General features: G+C 40.4%; 1 protein-coding gene across 4 annotated transcripts in view; it reads right to left on the bottom strand.

The window, feature by feature from the left end:
* Positions 1-8,446: 8,446 nt before the first annotated feature.
* pax5 (paired box 5) overlaps positions 8,447-21,783 on the bottom strand; it is a 50,111-nt gene continuing 36,774 nt past the window's right edge. For all 4 annotated transcript variants that reach the window (XM_042223414.1, XM_042223416.1, XM_042223415.1 and 1 more), the window contains exons 7-11: positions 20,362-20,494; positions 15,349-15,450; positions 12,923-13,009; positions 11,996-12,082; positions 8,447-10,067 (exon numbers count right to left, since the gene is read on the bottom strand). In XM_042223414.1, the coding sequence (XP_042079348.1) occupies positions 9,985-10,067; positions 11,996-12,082; positions 12,923-13,009; positions 15,349-15,450; positions 20,362-20,494 (492 nt within the window). In that variant the 3' untranslated portion in view covers positions 8,447-9,984. The remainder of the gene's footprint in view (positions 10,068-11,995; positions 12,083-12,922; positions 13,010-15,348; positions 15,451-20,361; positions 20,495-21,783) is intronic.

Genomic DNA, 21,783 nt, shown 5'->3' with positions numbered 1-21,783 from the left:
CATAAGTACCACTGTTGTCTGTCTTCTGCCGTTGCATAGGAAGCCAGAGGAGGAGAAGAAGAGGTAGAACATGTCATGTTATGTAATCCGAAGCACTAGTAGGAGAGTAAAGAAGGCAGGGAGTGTCGCACTGCTTTCTAACTAAGTACTGTCAAACCCTTATTTTGCAGGCAGACATGGATCTGACAGGTCACACATCGGCTCTCTATCTGCCAGGCTAACGTTTCTGGCAGTTTGGCAGTGTTTGCCCAGATATCTGTAGTCTACTGGCGTTGTTTTTCAGACTACGCAAACATAAATCTCCCATTTATTTATTTATTTTTCCTAGTGTTTGTTCTTTAGCTCATTTGCAAATAAAATTTTGGGCTTAAGAGGTTATCAGATCTTTCAGGATGCCACTTCACTAAAGAAAAACAGACACAGTAGAATTATATGTGGCTAGTTTTTGCTAATACAAGTTTTTAGATCCAGAAACTGCACATTTTTTAGACATGCACAGACAAACAGCAGCACCAATATCTGTGTCTCCTGATTTTAAATTCCTAATGTGAAATTGCTCATTGGCAATGTGATTTTACTGTCTTTCTGTTACTCACAATCACCAATTAATAAACTGTAGTACGTAGTGGAGTATGTACAATTTAAATTGTGTAGTTTTAGCAAGCTAAGCTTTGGTTATTTTCTCCGCTCCACACCGTGCGTAGTTGTGTCACAGCTGATTGAGACAGGCTGGGATGGCTGCTGTAGCCATGGCTTTGCATTCATTGTTGGAATTGTGTCTGTGACACATTAGCTTAAAACCTGAGAAACACTTAACTGCACACAGAAACTGTGAGAGCACTAAAGTCCTGGCTGAATATTACATTGAACTTACTGAGCTGCTTTAGTAACACACAGTGCTGTTGATCACGTAGACCTTAAAAAAAATGGACTGCCATGGCTTCTGGGTGAGTTCGACATTTACCATCTTGGCTTCATAAGGCCTGATCCTGGATAAATAGGAAGGTTGCATTATTCCTCAGGGAATAAGGGAGGGGCTTGAAAGTATCTTTAAGGTAGCCATGACCTAGGACATCTAACATCTTTAACATCTTTACTGCCTGTTTCTAACTAGGACAATATCGAGAGAGAGAGAGAGAGAGAGAGAGAGAGAGAGAGAGAGAGAGCACATGACGGTGTATTAATAAAGAGACTTAGAGAATGTCAAGTGAGAGCAAAGTGAATATTTTCTTGTAGACTTCTGTAGAGTCTGCTTTTTCTCCCAACCACAGCACTGCTCATTAGAAACATTAAGTTTTATTGAATAAATGGCTTTATTTTTCAGCCCTAGATGCCATGTCCATCTTTAAGATACAGTCTATAATTTAACAGAGCTCTTTTGACTAATTTCAGTGGGAGCAGTATTGTAGCGTACAGTTTTGAGCCATATCCATACCATCACAGATTCAACCACAAATGCATTTTTAAGTCTGGGCAATAACCCCCAAATATCTGCAGAGAATATCTGGTTATCTGCTACTATACACCAGGAAAAATGCCAACGGTTGTATATGAATACCACAAAAACAACTGCAAAGAAACCCAAAAGAAGGTGAGAAAAGCCCTCAGTGGTCTTTTAGGATTCAGATGAATAGAAGAGAAAAATGAAGGCTGGAGAAATGTGCATGGAAGCACCAGATTTAATCTTGCCTAGGAATTCGTCCAACCTCGATAGCGGCAATAAAACAGCGCTTGTTAACTTTCACCCCAGTGTTAATCCTTTACCGTATGATGCATTTTTACACAACATTAAAGGGTTGCCTTTGGTTGGCATGGAACTAGAATAAACACACACACACACACACACACACACACACTTCTTGCAGTTCTGGTGTCCTGGGCAGACACCCAAACTGTGGACAGCCTGGCCTGTGTCTCAAGCTGGGTATGTGCTGTTTTCTGTGTGTGTGGCGTGTTGTCGCCATGTCGTGGCTTGTGTCCTATTATCACCCCTCTCCCCCTTTCTCCTCCTCTCTCTCTCTCTCTCTCTCTCTCACACACACACACACACACACACACACACACACACACACACACACACACACACACACACCTCTGCCCCCTTCTGGACTCGGCCAGCAGCCAAGACTGCAGCACTGGGACACTCCATTCACTAAGATTGGTGAGGTGAGAAGAGGGAGGGGGTGAGATGAGATGTGTGTCCCCCAGGATGAAAGCAGCTCTGTGGGATCACAATGAGACACAAACAGCCACCAGCTCTGTCAGCAGCGTCTACTGTCCATGACTGAGGCTGAATGTACAGGAATGTGGTATTTATGCCAGAAACAACTGTTTAGTTTGTGTGAGTTTGTGTATCAAAAATCAAGTAAACGAGCAGCTAAACACTCACTCAGAAGCTTTAAATTCCAAAAAATTATTTTTATTCTGAATGACCAATAAAATTATGGCAAATATTTACAAATAATTACTTCTTAGTTTCACATTACAGGTACATAAATGGAATAATTCACCAACAACAGTCACTCAGGTGGACGGATGGACAGGTACACAGACTGAGTATGAAGAAATGCATCAAGCAAACTGCAATTTAATATTTCACAGTAAACTCAAAGCCATGAAATAAAATAACAATAATATTAACAATAAAAATATAAAAAATAAGCATAATATCAAATTCACCATTTACTTTCAGTTTTCTGAACAAAACTGATCGCAGTTCAGGAACAAAATAAACTAACAAACAAAAAGTGAAGAAAAGATAAAAAGAAGAAAAATCAAGTGATATGATATCTTTGGCAAATTCGCACTGCAGTAAAATACATTCAAATATTAAGACAACACACAACACACAAAGAGGAAAAAACACCAAGTTTTGTTTGCAACTACTAGAAAATTGAATAAAAAACATACAGGTTTTCTTAAAGAAGCATTTCTTTTTACTTTTTTTTTTTTTAATCCTCCCCTCTAGAATATTTGAAGGCATTTCTCGTCTTCGTTTTTGTGTTTGTAACTCTTTTTCTTCTATTTCATATGGTTTTTGTACAAGAGTTTGTCCTTTAAAACAGGCATCACAGGCTTTGGTGAATGTTACAGATATGTTATCTTTTTTGTCCCATTTTAATGTTGAAGAATAGAACACACTGAATCGTTGGACCCGAATTTAATTTTTGCCTTTTTGTCTTTTGTTTGTTCATTTTATTTAAATTCATATTTTATTTTATTTTATTTGGACCAAAATGTCACAGATATAAATATCTCTTCAAAACCCCAGATAGGAAGTCATGGACACAAAAAAAACTCCAGATTGTTACACGAAAGGCCACAGTAAGGTGAAAAATTATGTATCTATTCTTTTTTTCTTTTTTTCTTTTTTTTTGATTGAAACATCTGCTTAAAAAGCACAGTTGATTTTTGTAGGCTGAGTCGTGTGTATTACTCCTCTTCCACAGTTGAATAATATTAAGATGTACAGAACATTGTAACACTTCAGTATGAGATCTGTCCAGAGCCTAGTTATATCAGCAAGCATGAAACAGATTGTGCCACTAATTGCTGTCAAGATGTGATGCTGAATTCCCCTCAGGTTTTGGGAAGGCAGTAGCCTTCTTCATGGATTCATATTGAGATACAGTCAGGCAGTGCGCACTCGGCAAGAAATCATAATAAAGGAGAAAAAAAACTCATTTGCATTTATTTCAGGTTCTTATTTGACTTGGAGCTGGGATCAAAATTCAGGATGCAATTTATTTTCATGGACAGTAAACTGTGGAAGTGCTGCAAATGAAATGTATTTGTTTGATCTGAAACTGGTGTTTCTTTGTGTTTCAAAATGCTCTACAGCCACACGGAGAGGAAATAGGAAACAGGAGATGCGAGATCTCACTGAGTGTTCTTGTCCAAATAAAGACGCCGGCAGCAATATTGCCATTGAAATGACCTCGCTTTGGCACGAAAAACACCCAGCTTGATTCCTATGCAGAATTTCTGACAGGACAGCGAGCATCACGTCTGAGGAGTCAGTGGGAAAAAGTGAGAGAAGTAAGAAGGCAAAAGGATTAATAGGGCTGTCTGAAGAAAAAGGGAGGACTTCTGAGGAAGGTCACAGCCCTGAAATCAAGAGAATACCTTTAATATTCCTAATCCTGGTGGTGTGGCAGTGGGGAGGAGAGGCGAGATGGGGAGACAAGTGCATGAGATATGATGAGATTAGGGCTGAGGAGGGATGGTGTTCGCTCTGTGTTGTAGCGTCCTGATGACGCCCAGTTTGTGCTCCAGTGGGGAACATGGGGGCATAAGCAGGAGGGGCTACCACCACTTTGCAAAGGACAAAAGGAGGGAGCAAGAGTATGTCTGTACTTATATTTATGTGTGTGTGTATGTAGCCTCTGCCTGCCACGCTTTCTATAGTACCACCCACGGTGACTAGTGCCCCCCCCTTCATCACTGCAGTCAATGTCATAGCTGCCAATCCAAACAGCTGCCGGCCAGTGAGAATCCAGTCTCTCCCAATGTGAACCAGTCAGGTCAAAGCAATGGCAAAGCAAGCTGTGTCCCTATGAGATGCATAGTTAACCAACGGTCCTGTTAATATGTCACTGGACTCTGGTCTACACCGAATGACAACCACTGAGTTTGACTTGTTTGATTTAGCAAGTTGATGCAAGCGGACAACTGGATTTACCTCCTGAAGGAGAATGACTTCAATCAATTATTTCTTATTGTATGCGTGTGTGTGAACATGTTTAGACATCTTTGTGAGGACAGAAAATTGGCATGCTACTATACTTGTGGGGACCAGCAGTCACTTATGGGGACAAAATGCCTGTCCCTAGGAGTTTTTGAGGCTCAAAATGTGGTTTTAGTGTTAGGGTTACAATTAGGTTATGGTTAGGCTTAGGCTGAGGGTTGGGCATTCATTTTTGATGGTTAGGGTTAGGGTAAGCAGCTAGATTATGTCAATGAGATGTCCTCACTAAGATATGAAATTGTGTGTTTCTTTTAAATACTGGGGTTGGAAAAAAGAAATTCATTTTATTAATGAATAAACTTGATATATTTCTGTCATGTTCTTGCTTTTACTACTTTATTATATATATATATATATATATAATATATATATATATATATATATAATATATATATATATTATATATATATATATATACTAATATATATATATATATGTATATATAATTTAACCGTGATCTATGTTGTGGATATCTCCCAGAAATTGAACTTTTCAGTCACCCATTTCAGAAATATGCAAATATTATGCACTTGGTTGATGTTCGGATATCTTTTAATGATCCTAAAGTTGGAAAAAATATCTCACTGTCCAGCTGCCACCAAAAAAACCTCCTTGAGATTGGTTTGGTTGATAGCAGTTTAACGGTTGCCATTGTTTTGATGGAAGATGCTGTCTTGCTGCAAACACTCATCAAGCAGTAGTGAAACTTGTAAAAGTGTGATCCAAAACGAAATGGAGAGCATTTGCCTTCACCTTTTGATAGCAAGCATCCTCCTGCAACCACTTGCAAACTGGTCAGGGAACACAATTTTTTCGTAGTTACCAGTGGTTACCAGTGTCACCAGTCTCCAGACCTATGTGACTGAGGCTTCAGCAGCTGATTTCTCAGCAACCTTTTGCAACCACTCACAACTCACTGGGGTGATACTCATTTTCCCCTAACGATGGGTGGTTGCCAGGATGTCACTAACTTGTCTAGGCCTGGGTGACTGGCTCTGTAAGCAGGTTTTTAGCCCATTAGCAGGTTCTGCATATACTTGTAGAACTGGAGTTGTGTCCTGTGACTTTGTTGACCCATTTCTTTATGGTCAATGTTCCCACACAGACACTACCACCCACTAGCAACGTGATCATCTTAGGAGCTTTATCAAAAATGAAAAATGTTGTGCTATGTCAAAATTTGGGATTATTATCTAAAGATAACTAAGAATTTTGAAATAATATCATAGAATTTAGAGCTACAGATGGAGGAAAATATAAATAAAATAAATTCAGTGGTGGAAACAATCTTCCATGACATGACCTACTGTACTGCCACACAAAAGACAACTCAACAAAAAAAGACATCTGTCTTGGTGTCACCAGAAGTTTAGTCTCAGCTGAGTCGCTTGGATAGAAATCGTATGGCTCTGGCACTGTCACTACAGCTGATGAGTGAGGAATCAATCACTGACTTTAATACAACCAGGACTATTTTCTGCTTTTCGTTGCTGTAGCTGCTTAACAACATCTTTTTTTCCTCCGGGTTTTATGACTGAAAAATCCACATTCGGGGAGATTTATTGACTAATGTGGGTGCTGTTAGATCAGCTGTCAGAGCTGCGATAACACTGTTGTTGCATTGTAAGAATCATTGTGAGTTATTGGTACTTTAATCACCTTTATTTATTTGTAAAAGGCTTTGTAAAATCTTCAAACCCTGTGTTTGCCCGGGTAAATAATAAGACTTCTGTTAAATGCGTTGCAGGGAGGGAAACTGAATCTAGTTTTAGTGACTCATAGTAGGTCAGGGGGATGTTGACATATAAAACTAAAGGCACTGTCCTTGTTTTCAGCTGGTGTGGTTCAGGTTCAATAATGCCTCCGAAGGATCAAGAGAAAAAGACAGAAATAAGGAAAGGCTCCCGCTGAGGCGCACGCTGGCAACACAGCAGGTGAGCCGTCATAAGAATCTTTCTTTAGAGTTGTGTATTCACAACTTTTAAGGTCTACAAACGTGAAAGGATCCACTCTATTACTATTTCAAAAAATCCCAGAAACAACAAATATTGAGAAACTAACAGCTTTGTTCAGGGTTTATAGTTATTGTATGTTTATAGAGCTATATATTATGCCTCACACTGCAGATTTGGTGCCTTCAATCTGTTTGCTAGTAGACACTACACAGTGGCAATGAAGCGCTACACTCAGCCACACATACCCAAAACAAAAAAGGAATCCAAACACTCGCAGATGATGGCCAAAAACAACACCGCACACCTTAAGTCTTTTTATAATAGAAGAAAGCTTCGACACTAAAATCTTCAGTGTGAATAACTGAAATCGCTATTGACATTGTGACTTCTCTTTCGCTGATTACTGTACAAGTCTGGTGAGGACAGAATTGAAACTGAAAAAGGTACAGGCTAAGGAAGATATTGCCCTCTCACAAGATCAATATATCGGCCCCTCAGACATTTGGGAAGGGAAAACACACTGATTTCAGATCTGTGCTGAGGGGCGAATCTGTCCTTGTCTGTCTGTACGAGATGGGTAAGGCCTCAACCCTGGTGTCATGCATTGTCACAGCGCAGAACTGATGTGGCAGACAAACAAACGAAAAAAAATAATAATCAGGTTTACTTTTTTTTCACGAAAGCAGTACTTTTATAGAAACAATTTCAGGATTTTAAACAAGCACATGTTTTGACACATACTTAAAATGGGGAAAAGCAGAAGAAGTACTTAATGGTTCTGAAAGGAAGCTGAAAAAGTAGAATGTCACCTTAAGAAGATGATTGAGTCTCTTTGTGCTTTTGTAAGAAGTCAGCCGATCCACTAGGGGGGCCCATCTTTGGGGAGTTTAAAGACAGAGATAGAAAGAGAGGGTGCCACTGCTTCCTGTTGGTCTTTGGCTGATGCTCGACTGGATCAGCAACAGGAGGGATACTCCTCACATTGGGTCTGATCCAGTCTAGCACCAACCTTCGTTTGGACACTTAGGAAGCAAAATAAAAACACAAAAAACTTATTAAGTGGCACCTTTGTCAACTGATACCAGGCAACAAACTATAAACAGGAAAATCGCAATCTGATCACACTTATAAACAAAGACTTCTTATATTGAAAGTTTTTTCAGAATTCATATTTCACTGCATCATCGCCGTCGTCATCGTCACTATTCTAGCACAACAGCGTGACACTATTATAAATCATTACAGGCATTCACTCTCATCACGGAGTGCAGCACAGAAAAGCTTCTTAATATATTACTCTGTGTCTCCTCCATTATAAATAGCTCTTGATCAGGACTAAATCTTGTCTGGGGAGGTAGGATACCACCGTCCTGTACTGTAACACAACCTGATGGAACCGATTTTGGTCCGATGTGAAGATGAGTACTGTTTGTTTTACAGTAGTGGGCTCAGATTTTAGGCTGTGCTTTCCTGAAAAGTCTCTCTATGTCTTGGTCAGCGGCTTTCAAACCAACTCAAATGCAAGTGTGAATGTAAGGCATGGATGTATTAAAAGAGCTGGGGCCTCATTTATACATTTTTATTATGTTCAAAGATTGGTTAATTACTTGTGTTTAATTATGTGACGACCATTGTTTATAAATCTCAAACCAACCTAAATTGACGGCACCTGTAATTTCAGCAGAATTGTGCGTTTAAACAGAAATAACCGAGGACCAAAACAGAAAAGAAAACTTTTTTGAGGACAAGCTCTCTTAAGTAGATTAAGAGAAAATAAAAGAGAATCCAAATTTGCCAGTGAATCTGATTCTGATTAGCAGGAAAATCATGGACAGTTCAGACTTACAAATTAAGATTTTACGAATGTAACTTCATGTTATAAATGAGGCTTTTGGATGCAGCGATGCCATTCAGCACGTCCTTCCAATTTTTCTAGTGGTCAAATTCAGTATTGCAGGCAAAAATACCCACACCTCAAAAAACGTTTTTCCCCCCCACTTCTTGAAGAATACAAAAGAGTCATCTGTAGAACTACTAATGTTTCTACCTCTGATAGGTTGGCCCGTAATCGTTCTGTTATGAATTTATCTGTAGGCGTTGACATCCAGTATCCAGCTCCTCTTAATACATCCACTATGTGAGGACACAGTTTTCTTACCAGAAAATTGGATCATGCTTGACTTCAACTACTAAAACCCCACCCCTGAACAGCAAACATCCAGTCATGGTTTATTAACTATCTTTAGGCGTGCCAAGTTTTGGATTTTTCTACACGCTGAACCCGTGTGCATGGTGCAGCAGTAGAAATGACACACAGCATTTAAGGAGTCTTATCTTCTAAACTTTTTCCAATCCTAAAAGTAAAGAATGAAGAAATGAGGTGAGATGCAAAAATGCTCACTAGCTTACATACTGCATAGTGCACTGGTAACACAAAAGGATTGGATAGTTGACAGTTGTGTGATAGTTGTGTTTGTCGTAAGCAATCCGCCGCTTTAAAAATGACTAGAAATTTAGAGCATGTGTACTCTGCAGAACTGGAAAGCTTGACCACTATAACAGTAACAAATGGGACAGGGCGAACATGCGTGACCCGGAACGCTCCCTTTGAAATAATGTTATCTCATTTGATGAACATTTCTGAGGGTTCCAGAGGAAAATGTGTTGAATCTGTGGCAGAACGAATAGAATGGTAACGATATGGGTGATTTTGGTCAGTCAAAGTTAGGATGATTGGATTGTCTTTACTTCACTGTAGCATGGCATAGAAAATTGATTGATTAATGTGCGGTCATAAAAATAGCCTACTGTTTGAAAAAGTTGATTTTTCTCTGATCAGCTTAAATAATTTCATCAAAAATATTCCCAACTGGAAAACCCAGAAGGTCACAATACAGATAGTTTTAATGCTACACACAGTCCGCTGACTTTTGGTTTATGACTGGTTAAAAACTAGATAGGAATACGAAGGCTTGATAGTGTGGGAGGGTCCAAATTTCCAAAATCTACTTGTTTACATAATCGGTTATTGACCTTGACATACCTGTGTCCTCACAGTATTGTATACCCAAACAGTATTGTGCTGCAGCTCAGGAGTGTATTCGTTGGTTTAAGTGTCACTCAAAGAAAATGCAAACTTCACCGATGTCAAAGATTTGAATTCTTCTCCTCTTTGCAGTCCAAGCGTAGGCGAGTTTGTACTGAGCGGTTCCGATGCTATCCATCCCTCCCTCATCTCCTTCTCCTCCTCACCCTGCGACTTCCTGTGTCTACACGAGGGTGTCAGTGGCGGTCGTAGGTGGAGGCTGTAGCGGTGGCAGCAGGGCCTGCCCCTCGTGATGTTGCACTGTAATAATATGGCGATCCTGGAGGGGGGGAAAAGCAAACACACAACTTTTTTAAGTCACTTAACTGAAAAAAATATGAAAACGTGATGTGAATCCAGGTTCTTTAACCTTGGGCTTTTTTTCTTGTCTACATAATTACATTATTATTAAAACCTGTAATTTCTGCCATGTAAGAGCTGAAAGCAGAGAAAATACATTTTTTTAAAGTGGTGTGTGCTGAGCAATTTACAGGCAGAAACAGAACAGCGATGGGATTTATCTAAGAGCTGTGTTTGATGGAGTCCAATAAAAGGTTTTTTTTAACCTCTACTATTAAGGCCTAACTAACCATCAAGCATGATCGCTTCATGGTTAGTTATCAAGTGTTTGTATTTCAAATTCAAGCTACAGTTGACCACAGTGATCTGCTAGTGACCTGCTAGTGGTGCCACGCCCTCTTTGCAACCGATTTATCCTAGCAACTGTCAGAAATTACTCGCTAACTGCTTAGAGGTTACCAGGCGGTCACTTATTCCACTGTGATAACAGGCTAAATGTATAATAAAAGAAGTTTATTAAATGTGTAATGAAAGACGTTTTGTGATATTTAAGGATTTTTAGTATTTAAAGTTTTTGAATCATTTCACACAAAAAACGAATATTGAAGAAGCTGCTTTCATTTGATCCCTTCAATATATCTGACAAATCCTGATTAGCAGCTGTAAACCAGGTAAAACTGAAAGTGAACTAAGCAAGAACGTAGGCAATTATTCCTCTGTGGGCAGGAAAAGTACTTTCTCTTTCAAATAAGTTTGACTAATCTGGAGATTTGTTAATACGATTGTCTTGTTCTTTTGCTCATTTCGCTTCCCCGTGGACTTCTGTCGCAATGTCATCACACTGACAGATCGCAGCAATTAACTTGGTCAGAATAATTTTTTTTTATTACAGCTAGAACTGATGTTTAAAATGACAAAAAACAGCAAGACGGCTGTAATAAATCTGAATTCTCCCTGAACAATTTACAGCCTACTTAAATATGGTGTAAATGTGAAACGAGCAGCTTCAATTTTCTGTTCAGATTATATTTTACTTTGAATGTGAGCAGTGAAAGGCAGGGATGAGATGACATGAGCTGATGGAGCTAATGACAGAAAAAATAGTCTCTCTTTCATGTACAACCAATAAAATTAACTCCCTGACTCTCTCTCTCTCTCTCTCTCTCTCTCTCTCTCTCTCACACACACACACACACACACACACACACACACAATCGTAGTGACAGTCTAAGCTGACACACTGAGTACAGCTCTACTACTGCTGATCCCCTGAGTCTATTCTCTCCCCAAGGGAGAGGTCAATTCAATACTGTAACCCCAAAGACACGCAGAAACCCACACTTACACACCTTAATACACACAGAAAAAAGCAGTCACCTGCACACACACATCCACACCTGTCTCCGTTCCTTCCATCAATCAGCCTAGCTGTGTGTTGACAGGTTATGTCTGTCCACAGTCCAGGTAATCTCAGGAGCCTCTTTGGGGAAGTGAGGCATTAAGCCGACCTGACAAACTATTTAGTCTCACTCAAGGTTTCAGACGCCCTCTTCTCCCCTTTTGCCTCTTCTTGAAAAACTCCCCTTTCTTTCATGTCTCACCATTTTCCTCATCCGTTCCTTATCCTTTTTTTTTGTATCCAAGGCTCTCCCTTCCCCTGCCTTCAATCTTAAGCCTTTCAATGTCTCCTAATGTGCATCTTGTCCTCATATTATGTGTCCACTCATCCGTTATCATAAACTTCCGTTACAGTCTCTCTGCATTTTTTCCCTTTTTGCATGCTCTACTGTCAGCTTTCCTCATCGTGGCATCCCCCCGTGCATATACAGCACCTGCGTGCTCACAAACACAATGCACTTATTTCTCTTGTACTCTCTTCATCTGCTTCTTTTGTCTTTCTCCACCTACCTTGCATCTGTCCTGCCTGGCTGGTGAAGAGACTGGAGGAGCAGCCGATTTCCGTCCCCAGGAGAGACCCATAATCCTGCTGAAACACTGGGGACAGAGGGATGGAGGGAAGGAGGCAAAAGGAGAGGTGAGGAGAGGAAAGGGTGGGGGTAAGCTAAAGGTCATCACAGCGTGACCTCTCTCACCTATTGACCTTTTAAACCATCACCTTCTGACTGTTTCACCTTTAATCATGACCCCTGAAATGGCTGCTTAGACAATGACTTTGACACCGACTGTTTTAGCTCAGGGTTAATGCCTCCTCTTAAACACTAATGCGGAGATGTAAAGACAGTGTTGGGATGTCTTTCAGAAACACACATCAATGGTTTTGGAAGTTAAAGAAAATGGATGCTGCCAAGATATCTAAAAACATTTGGGGGGGGGGGGGGGGAGGTAATGCTTGCTGCTTATTGGAGTCCCTCAGATCAACACTGGTGACTCTTTGGGACTAAATAAGCTGTAACTGTTTGTTACTCTGCACCTTTGTTGCTTGGGCAAGCAAACAGCTAAGATTCTAATATATTATATTACTAACATCATTTCTTTAGATTAATTTTTAATCTAAAGGTGACTGAAACTTAAAACAATAGGTGGTCAGAGTCACTTTCCTCCATGACACCTATATATATTTTAAAAAAAACAGTTAATTCAGTTCATTCCTCTCTTGCTATATCTGTTCTTCAGATCCATTCACGCCAAAATTGCCTGTCATTAAAAACAAAAAACCCTCTGCAGACTGTCTGCTACATTACTACAAAGAATGAAATGTAATGCCATGAAAAAGATAAATAGAACAGTATTAGAGAGGGTGGAGGTGGGATGTAAGGTGGAATGTGATGAAACTCCACAGAATACGCTACAATAAACAATATGGGATACACCAACCTAATAGGCTGGGGTTAGGAAATCTCCATGATTCATTGTACGTTGAATACTGCGGATGGGAATATGGACTTCCGGAAAAATCTCCCCCTGTACGAGAACAGAAAACAGAGACACAAGACATGGTTAAAAACATTAAAGGACAGGGAGGACAATCCCGTCTTGGTTTGGTTTAGGTGAGGACTAGCATAGTTTTAGATAGTATTCAGGATATTATTCTTATCTCGTTTGGCAGGAACACATGCTTGTGGAAATACTTTGCTCTCTGAAGCTTTAACCGGCTTCTTGTGTTCAACAGAATAGTTTGCAGACTAGGTGATAGGGACAGAACAGGAGAGCTCGGTGCGAATGTAGTGGTCCTGCCATACAGTGGATGATAGTGTAGCTTTTCTCCCTCATTTAATACTTACTGTCTGGGGTCTACTCTTCCTTTTGCCTTCCCCTCCTGCTTTTCCCATCACCCCTTCCTCTTTATTTTTCTCTCTCGTCCTCTGGCCCGCCTGACTGCAGCCCGCCCGTCACCCTTCACATCAAAACAACATTCTCCTCCATTTCTTCTCCTCTTTTTTTCCTCCACATATCTCTGTTGACTTGCTCTCTTTTTTCACTCTTTTGCTCTTTCTTTTCTCCTGAACCTTCACTCCTCCCAGGGGATCCCTCTCCCATAGCTGACAGTCACAGACCCTGATGCCCCCTCCCTCCAACCACCACCCGTTCCTCCTCTCTCCTTCTCGTTCTGTCGGTTCTGCCTCACTGCTCTCCAACACCCCCTCTGAGTGTCAGCCCCCCTGCTGCAGAGAGAAAGACAGAGAGACAGAGAGGGAGAAGGCGAACAGCAGAAGAGAGTTGCTTGCTTAATGAAGGTATGATATTAGACAGAGCGAACAAAAAGGAGGATAATTTGCCTGAGAAGTGCTGAGATAAAACGTGCCGGAGCTGGAGAAGCAAAGTTTGTAGATTATCTCCTCGACTCATTCCAGTCAGCTCATGGATTCGTGCAGCTTTAAAAATGCACTGAGAAAAATTCAAATGCCTGCACTGTTTGTGTGTGTGTGTGTATATATATACACATATACACAAAACAAGTTTTCTTTGTGCTAGTGTGTGCATCTATGTGTGCGTTTAGCTGCGTCTGTCAGGTGGGGTCGGGATGTTGTCTCCATGGCATCCCTGGGTGCGAACATCCTCTCCCTTGTCATCACCGTAGTGACGGCAATGTGTCAGGTTGTTTAGGAGACGAGGAGCGGAGGGGAGAGAGGAGGGGAAAGAAGGCTCAGGGGTCTCCCTGGTGTAGCTCAGTGTCAAGGTCGCACGCACACACAAACACACATACACACAAACAATCACAGCACACGCATAAACATCCAGCAAACCAAAAACACGCACACACACAAATATGCTGTCAAACCTGAGGACAGGACGGGGTGAGCGCAGGGGGACAGGGTGACAGGGTTACCCATCTTTAGACGTGCTGTTCCTACATGTCCACTGAGAGTGTGTGTTTCTGCGTGTCAGCCTATATGTGTGTGTGTTTGTCACAGACTGAATGATTGGGAATACAACTTGTAAACAGCATTGTTTTTTGACTTTGCTTCCCTCCCGTTTGTGTCTCTCCCTTTATTTTTCTGCAGTGTATTTCACACTGACCACAACCACCACTGCAAGTCTGAGAGAGAGCGAGCGAGAGAACAAGAATAGTGGCTTAGGATTGAAACACAAAAGCATCGTAGAAGGCGGAGTGGAAGGGAATGAATGAATTAGTCGTGGGTCACTGGTGATTCTCATTAAAAACAAATTACTAATGTTGAGGAGGGACAGCTGTGCTACTGTGGCTGGTTTCTAATGATACACACACACGCACAGACACACACGCTAAAGAGAAGCGCAAACACACAAATATATGCACACAAACAGACACACGCACTACCCCCTGGGAGCACTGTCACCCACAGTGTAGACAGACAAGAAAGAGGAAGTGGTGAAGCTAAGTACAGCCTCTGAAAACACACACGCTCTGACAAACATCCAGCAGGAACTTAGAGGATATGTACGTAGAGATGGGTTGACATCATGTGTAGCGAGAGATGACACAGTTACTGTAAGGGAAAGCTATGTACATTAAAAGTAAAACAGCTTTAGCAAGTGTGCATTTGCCATTACTCATTTTGTGGTGACAAGTCTCCACTGTGGGAAGAAAAAGTAAGTAAGTTGTAAATATATTCATTTCAGTATGACCTGCTTTTAGGTTAGGTTTGAGGCAGTGGTGCATACTTGCGTGCTTAGAGAAGGAAAGTCTCCACACATCAGTGTAAGGTGATGGAAACATGACTGTGTGTGTGTGTGTGTGTGTGTGTGTGTGTGTGTGTGTGTGTGGTGTGTGTGGTGTGGTGTGTGTGTGTGTGTGTGTGTGTGTGTGTGTGTCTACTCACCAGGTACCATTCCAGTGAGGGAGGGGATGGAGTAGCTGCCCTGTCCGGTAGGAGGGACATGAGGAGGGTAGCCTGGCAGAGTGGTGCTGGCTAGATCTCGACCTGTAATCAAACACACATTTGTTGTCATCAGTGTCTTCCTACTATAAGTGCTATTACACTGCCCTGTGTCAAAAAATATCATTTCTACTGTTTTCCAGAAAATAATTAATATTACATAATTCACTGATGCTGAGTTGAAAATGGCAATAAAATTATCATCACATTTAATTTTGTCACAAAATGTGAAACCATTTTTTGCATAGGGTCCATTTTTACTCATTAAAATTCAGCTTCTTTAACACAATTCACATATTTTTATAGGTTTCTTTTAACTGGACAGAATAAACAATTGACATGGATGCAAAGTTACTGCTTTTGTGCAGTAGGACAAAAGGCTGGCTCTGGAGCAACCTGGATCGTGCTCACAACCCACTGCACCCAAAAGATCTTCAGCATCACCAGAATAAACGAAGTCATCATCCATTAGAAAGAATGGAATAAGATCCTTCTCACAATGCCTATAAGAGGAAAGTCCGGTTCCTGGACTCAAGCATCTCATCTGCTTCCTTTGTCAGATCCGAATCTGGTACTAAGTCATTTAACTCTGGGACTAAGTGAATAACCGGGGAACATATATTGTAGTTATATATATAGTTATATATATATATATATTAGTATATATATATATGTATGTAGTATATATATATATATATATATAGTATATTATGAGTATGGTGCCTGCTTGTAATAAAGTAATGGGCTCAACGTAAAAAAAATAATAATTTAGATTTAAAGGAAAATTGATTAAAACCAAACTGCAAAATCTTTCTCACAGTGATGAGTGATTTCAATTAATATCACTTAATGAAAAAGGTAAGCAGTGTTTTTATTTTACTAAATCCTGCAGGAGCAGGGCATCCTTTTTTCCTTTTGTTTCCTCCAGTCTTGTTTTCCATCTCCTGGCATCTATTAATTTACCAACTTCCCCCGTCTCTCGTTACCTGAATCTCCCCCTCCTTGCTTTGTCTGTCACTTGGTGGATAGGATATATAACTGCATTAGACTACATGACAGTGTGTCGACCCAAATCATTTCTCTATGTTTGCGCGCAGTAGACACTGGAAGTGCGTGGAGAGGGTGCCCTCCATTCATCATCATCATATACACACACTCAACCACACACACATGCATCAACACCCTCCTCCTGCCCCCTGCACACACACATTTATCATCATCATAAACAGCTCGGATGCTAACACCATCAATCCCATTCCCTTCCCTTCCACTTAACCACCACTAACTAAGTGAGGAGGAGGAAGAGGAGGAGGAGGAGGAAAGGGGAACAAGGTGGGAGAGGAAAATACAGAATATAAAAAACAAGAACAGAAATAGCAAAAAGCAAAAAAGAGCAAACAGGTACGAGAATAAGAGAGGAGGGATATGTGCTAGAAGGTCAACAGCCGTAGTAGATAAATATTTGTTTTCATGAGATAGTGAGTGAAATGGTTTGGACATATGACTGGGAGGGTTAGTGGATATATTAGAAAAAGGATGTTGAAAAAGGAGCTGCCAGGCAGAAGGAAAAGAGGAAGATGAGGCAAGGTGGTTGACATACAGAGGGTTGGTGTGGCACAGGTGGAAGCTAGGGACAGGGTGAGATGGGGACAGATGAATGGCTGTGGTGACACCTAAAGAAGAAATTGTTGAGTAAAAACAATATCACAGTATTAGTTTTCTCCATCTCCCGTATAAGTAACCATCCTGCACTCAAAAGGATTTTAAAGAAAGTATTAAAAGCTTAATTCAGTCATCCAGTATGGCAACCTGGATTTATAATGTCACAATCTACTATTTTATTTATATTTTATTTAGTATTTTATAAACTGCCTGTACATTATATTTGTTTGAAATTTATGGTTCATACATTGAATAAAGACTCAAGAACATAGACTGTACAGTAAAGATGGACATAGGAGATTGGCATGAAAAGTGTAGCCAATGCTGAAATGCTTTAAACTAGCAGTACCGATAATGACCAGCAGAGGGCAACTCCTCAGGTCTGATTGTGTAGAAGTGTGTAGAAGAAAAACATCCCATTGTTCAGTTTATTTATTACTTTTTTAAATGTTTTCCTCACAAGCTTCAATTTTTAACAGTATTTTTCAATACAGCATGATGAAATAAATTATGATCTATTCAGAGTACAATAACCAATAAGCAGGATGTGCTTTAGGGATTTGCTACTCTTGAATTAACAATTCAAAACAATGTAGACCTGCAGTGTGGTTTTTCAATCAGATCTATGCCTTGCTTGTTTATGAGTTACACAAATACACATCTGGTCAGTTTTGTGTGTGTTTTTTTGTTTGTTTAGTAAGTTGTTGTTTATCCTATTTAATATCACACTGAATAACCCCTAACCCTAATCAAACTAGCAACTATTGTGAGCATTAGCTTAATAAAGGATCATTTTAAAAGAGCAATAAAGAATATGAAACTGCAGAACAGCAGTCCACACACAAACAGGCAAAATCTAATGGCTAAGCCAATGTTACGTAAGTGGACAAATCATTAATTGTAAAAGGTCCTGCTCTGGTCAAACAAAATTCAGCCAGTGAAAGCAGCACACTGTTGTTTTAGTTTGAGTATCTTAGAAAAAGCGGAGCAGGAGACTGGCAGATGCATTAGTCTAATGTCTGCAGTGATGCAGAGGCTATAACAGGATGTTGTGGAGAAAAAAGTCGAGCGAAAAGCAAAGCTGTGGGTAGTCAATGAAAACTTGAGGATGGATGGATGGATGGATGGATGGATGGATGGATGGATGGATTTTATTGCAACCCATCAAATATTTGTTGAGCCATTTCACTCAACGCTATTTAAAATATCTAGTTTCATAAATAAAAGGTCTGAGATAAAGGAAGTTGAATGGCTGGCAAACATTGTCATGTCTATGGATAATGTGCCCTCCAATTACATTTCAGCAAGTATACATAGATAAAAAATCCCAACTGTACATGTTCCCATGCTAGGGAAAGTGGACAAATGGAGCAATAAAAGAAAAACAGCATTTATGGTCATTATCAGCAAAAAATGAACATCTTAAATCCTTTCATTTTTCTGTCCTCTTTACTTCCTATTTCCTTCTGCACCTCCCTCTCTACTTGTGTTTCTCCCTCGCATATTGCTTCCCCACTCCAGCCTCTATCTGTCCCTCCCCGCCTCCTCTCTCCTGTCTCGTGTAGTAAAGTTTTTCTCTGTGTTTGACGCGACAGCGAGGCATTAGTGCAGACGGGCTACTCATCCGCTCAGGGTCAGTGCACAGGGCAAGGAGGAGAGGGAGGAGAGGCTGAGAGAGAGGAGAGATGGACTCTCTACAGCCCAACTTAGAGGGGGCAGACAGGGCCAGATCCTCTGAGGTGTGTATGCATGAGTGTGTATGTACACGAAAGTGCACACAGCGTATTTGTGCATATGTTTGCCAGTTGTATTGATGTATCTGTTCTCCACAGCTTTCCTGCAGAGGTCAACGAACAAGTACAAGTCTCCTCCACGCTCACTTGCAGCTACAGATGAACACACATACTGTCTGCCTATCTAACTCTCCCATTTCAGCCAGCCATCAAAGCAACACATGTCAAACCTGGAGGGATCAAGCGGGCACAGTGTGTGTCCCTTTGTGTGTTTTTGTGCTATAGTAGATTGGGTGAAGTTCAGGATAAAATAAAATGCCCTACAGATTTGGAAAGACCTTAGAATTGAGGGATGAGAGTGTGAGCGTTGCTCTACAGCATGTGTCCAGTGTATCACCACTTCAAGGATGCAATAACATTGCGTCAAACACACAGACATCTGATCCCCTTGAGGGAGCTCTATTCTCAGGGAAAAAACAGGCAAGGAAATGTATGCATAATATTCAGAAGGTGTGTGTGTGTGTGTAACAGAATGTGTGTGTTTGCATGCATAAGCAGAAATGGAAATTTTGATCTTGCTCTCTTTTGCTCATGCTCTCCGTGTCTCGCTCTTTCTCTCTTCCAACACGAGCAGGTAATATTCCTCAGTGGTTTCAGGCGGCAAAAACGAGCCCATTCCCAGATATCCCAAATTCCCAGCTCTATGATTCCCCTCATTACAGATGGGAGCGTCAAAGCCTTGTCCAAGTGCTCCCTGGTCTACTCTTAATTAACCACTGCCTCTCCCAGTGCCCCTAAATGGAAAAGGAGGAATAGACGAGGCTCTCACTTTTCATCCATCCTTCCACCTTTCTTTTCCTCCTTCCCTCTGAGTTTCCTTCCTCCTTTGAGATCCAAAGCGTTAAGCTCTTTAAGCCCTGACAATTTTGGAGCTCCTGCCACTGCTGAGGTAGACTTAAAAAGCCTTTACTTTACTCTCTGGGTGTGTGTGTGTGTGTTGTTTAAATACGACTGTCAGAGCTCCAGCTAAAGCTTGACTCTAAAGTATAAAACACCAGAGTTTTGTCTTCTGACTGAAATATTTTATGGAATTTTTATGTGTGAATTATGGGATTGTGCAGCAATAGGTTAGCAGTTTTAATCCTAAAACTAAACAAACCCAAGCAATCTTTTAATTCTCTCTTTAAAAACAACAACAAACATTCACATTTTTTTGTGTAACCAAATAGGAGGGTAGTAATTATAAAAGAATTCAAAATCTCACTCTTCATAGTACACATGCAATACTTTTTTAGTCTCTTTCATACATAAAATATCCACAACAGATCATTCCACATCTAAGACGTTTGCTCCTCTAAAAGGCAAGAGCAACATGAAGAAAAGAAATGTGTACAGAAACTGATTGGAAACGGGTCATTACCAAGTGAAGCTGAGGTTGGAAAAAATAACTGAGTACAAAACTTCATGGAAAATTAACATTTATATGAAAACCCTTTATTTAGTCATTTCAAAATGTCTCTCAGAGGTGAAGTTAAGATTATTAGCTAGGTGTAACTTTTACCTGGAACTAGTGAGTAGGACTGTGGACCAGAGACGCTGGCTCCTAACTCTGCCCCTGTGCCCGGATTGGCCAAACTGTTCTTCATCTCATCCAGTCCTCCTGCTAATGAAGCCATGGCTGAATAATCTGACGTCTGGAAGAAAGGAGGAAGTAAACAAAGGGTAAACTTATTAACAAAAATCGAAAACAACAAGTACATGTTATGAGGCTAGCTTGTTGTTAGATCTAACGCGGATGCAGTGTTTGTTACATCCTGCTACATTTTCAGCATGCTGCACTTTCCTCAGAGCAGAGAGCAAAAGCGCTTTAGAATGAACACAAACTCACAGACACACACAGACTCACACGCACATACAGAAACACACCTACAGCTGAGAGTTTATTGATCTGTTTACAAAGACAGGGATTTACTGTACAACCAAGTCCAACAGTCTATAACCACAGGATCAGCTTGCTCTTTCTCTTCATCCCTCACACACACAGGATACATAGACACGCGTATATATATCCACACATACGCGCTGGCATTACATAGACCACGGCTAACACAAAGCCTCTTGTCTCCCCAGATACCAACAACAATAAGAACTGTGATCATCTCAGCACACCTACCCACGTTCTCCCAGTGGTGTTAACCCAGCATACACACATGCTGCAAAAACTTAAAAAGCACTCAGAGAAGGCTGAAGTGACAAAACAATATGTCACTGTCTGAATGTACAGTTTCTTTAGAAACAAAATAATATTGAAGTTTAAAAAAAGGAAGGCTGAAAAGAAATAAAGAAACATGTGATAATGTGATCCAAACAAAAAAACACTGCAAAAAAACTAAACAAAACCCACAAGCACATGAAAGGAAATTAGCTTAACTAGCAAGACAGACAAAAGAAGAAACCCAGAAAATACAACAGTATGCTCGTACAGTACACAAATGTCAAATAACTCACTGTCCACAACATGGGTTATGATCTTTGGATCATACAGACACAACTTTGAAAGAGGTCTTTAATAACCCAGCCTGGCTGAAAGGCAGTGAGATGGGTGGATAATGGAAACTGTCCGCTAACCTGTGTTTGACCCCAGCACAGAGTCACGACCCATCCATCCTCATTTCTCTACTAGACAAGTGTGTGTGTAATTATGTGTGGTCCAGACATTACTCATCATGCAGGGACTTAAATCACTGTACACAGTGACTTACTGGGGACTTACCTCTTATTGGGACAAAATCCCCGTCATGCAAATGATTACATTTTAAGGTGAATATATGTCTTTTTTGTAGTGTTGGGCAGGTAGGTAAAGGTTAAAGTCATGTATTGACCTCTGAAGTCAGAGATACGCACATTGCCGTGTGTGCAATAATAATAATAATAATAATAATAATAATAATAATAATAATAATAATAATAATAATAATAATAA

The sequence above is a fragment of the Haplochromis burtoni genome, unplaced genomic scaffold, assembly GCF_018398535.1.
Source record: "Haplochromis burtoni strain Fernald_Lab_line unplaced genomic scaffold, NCSU_Asbu1 Contig_110, whole genome shotgun sequence".
Taxonomy (NCBI): domain Eukaryota; kingdom Metazoa; phylum Chordata; class Actinopteri; order Cichliformes; family Cichlidae; genus Haplochromis; species Haplochromis burtoni.
The sequence above is the reverse complement of the archived record's forward strand: the minus strand, read 5'-3'. Positions and strand labels throughout refer to the sequence as shown.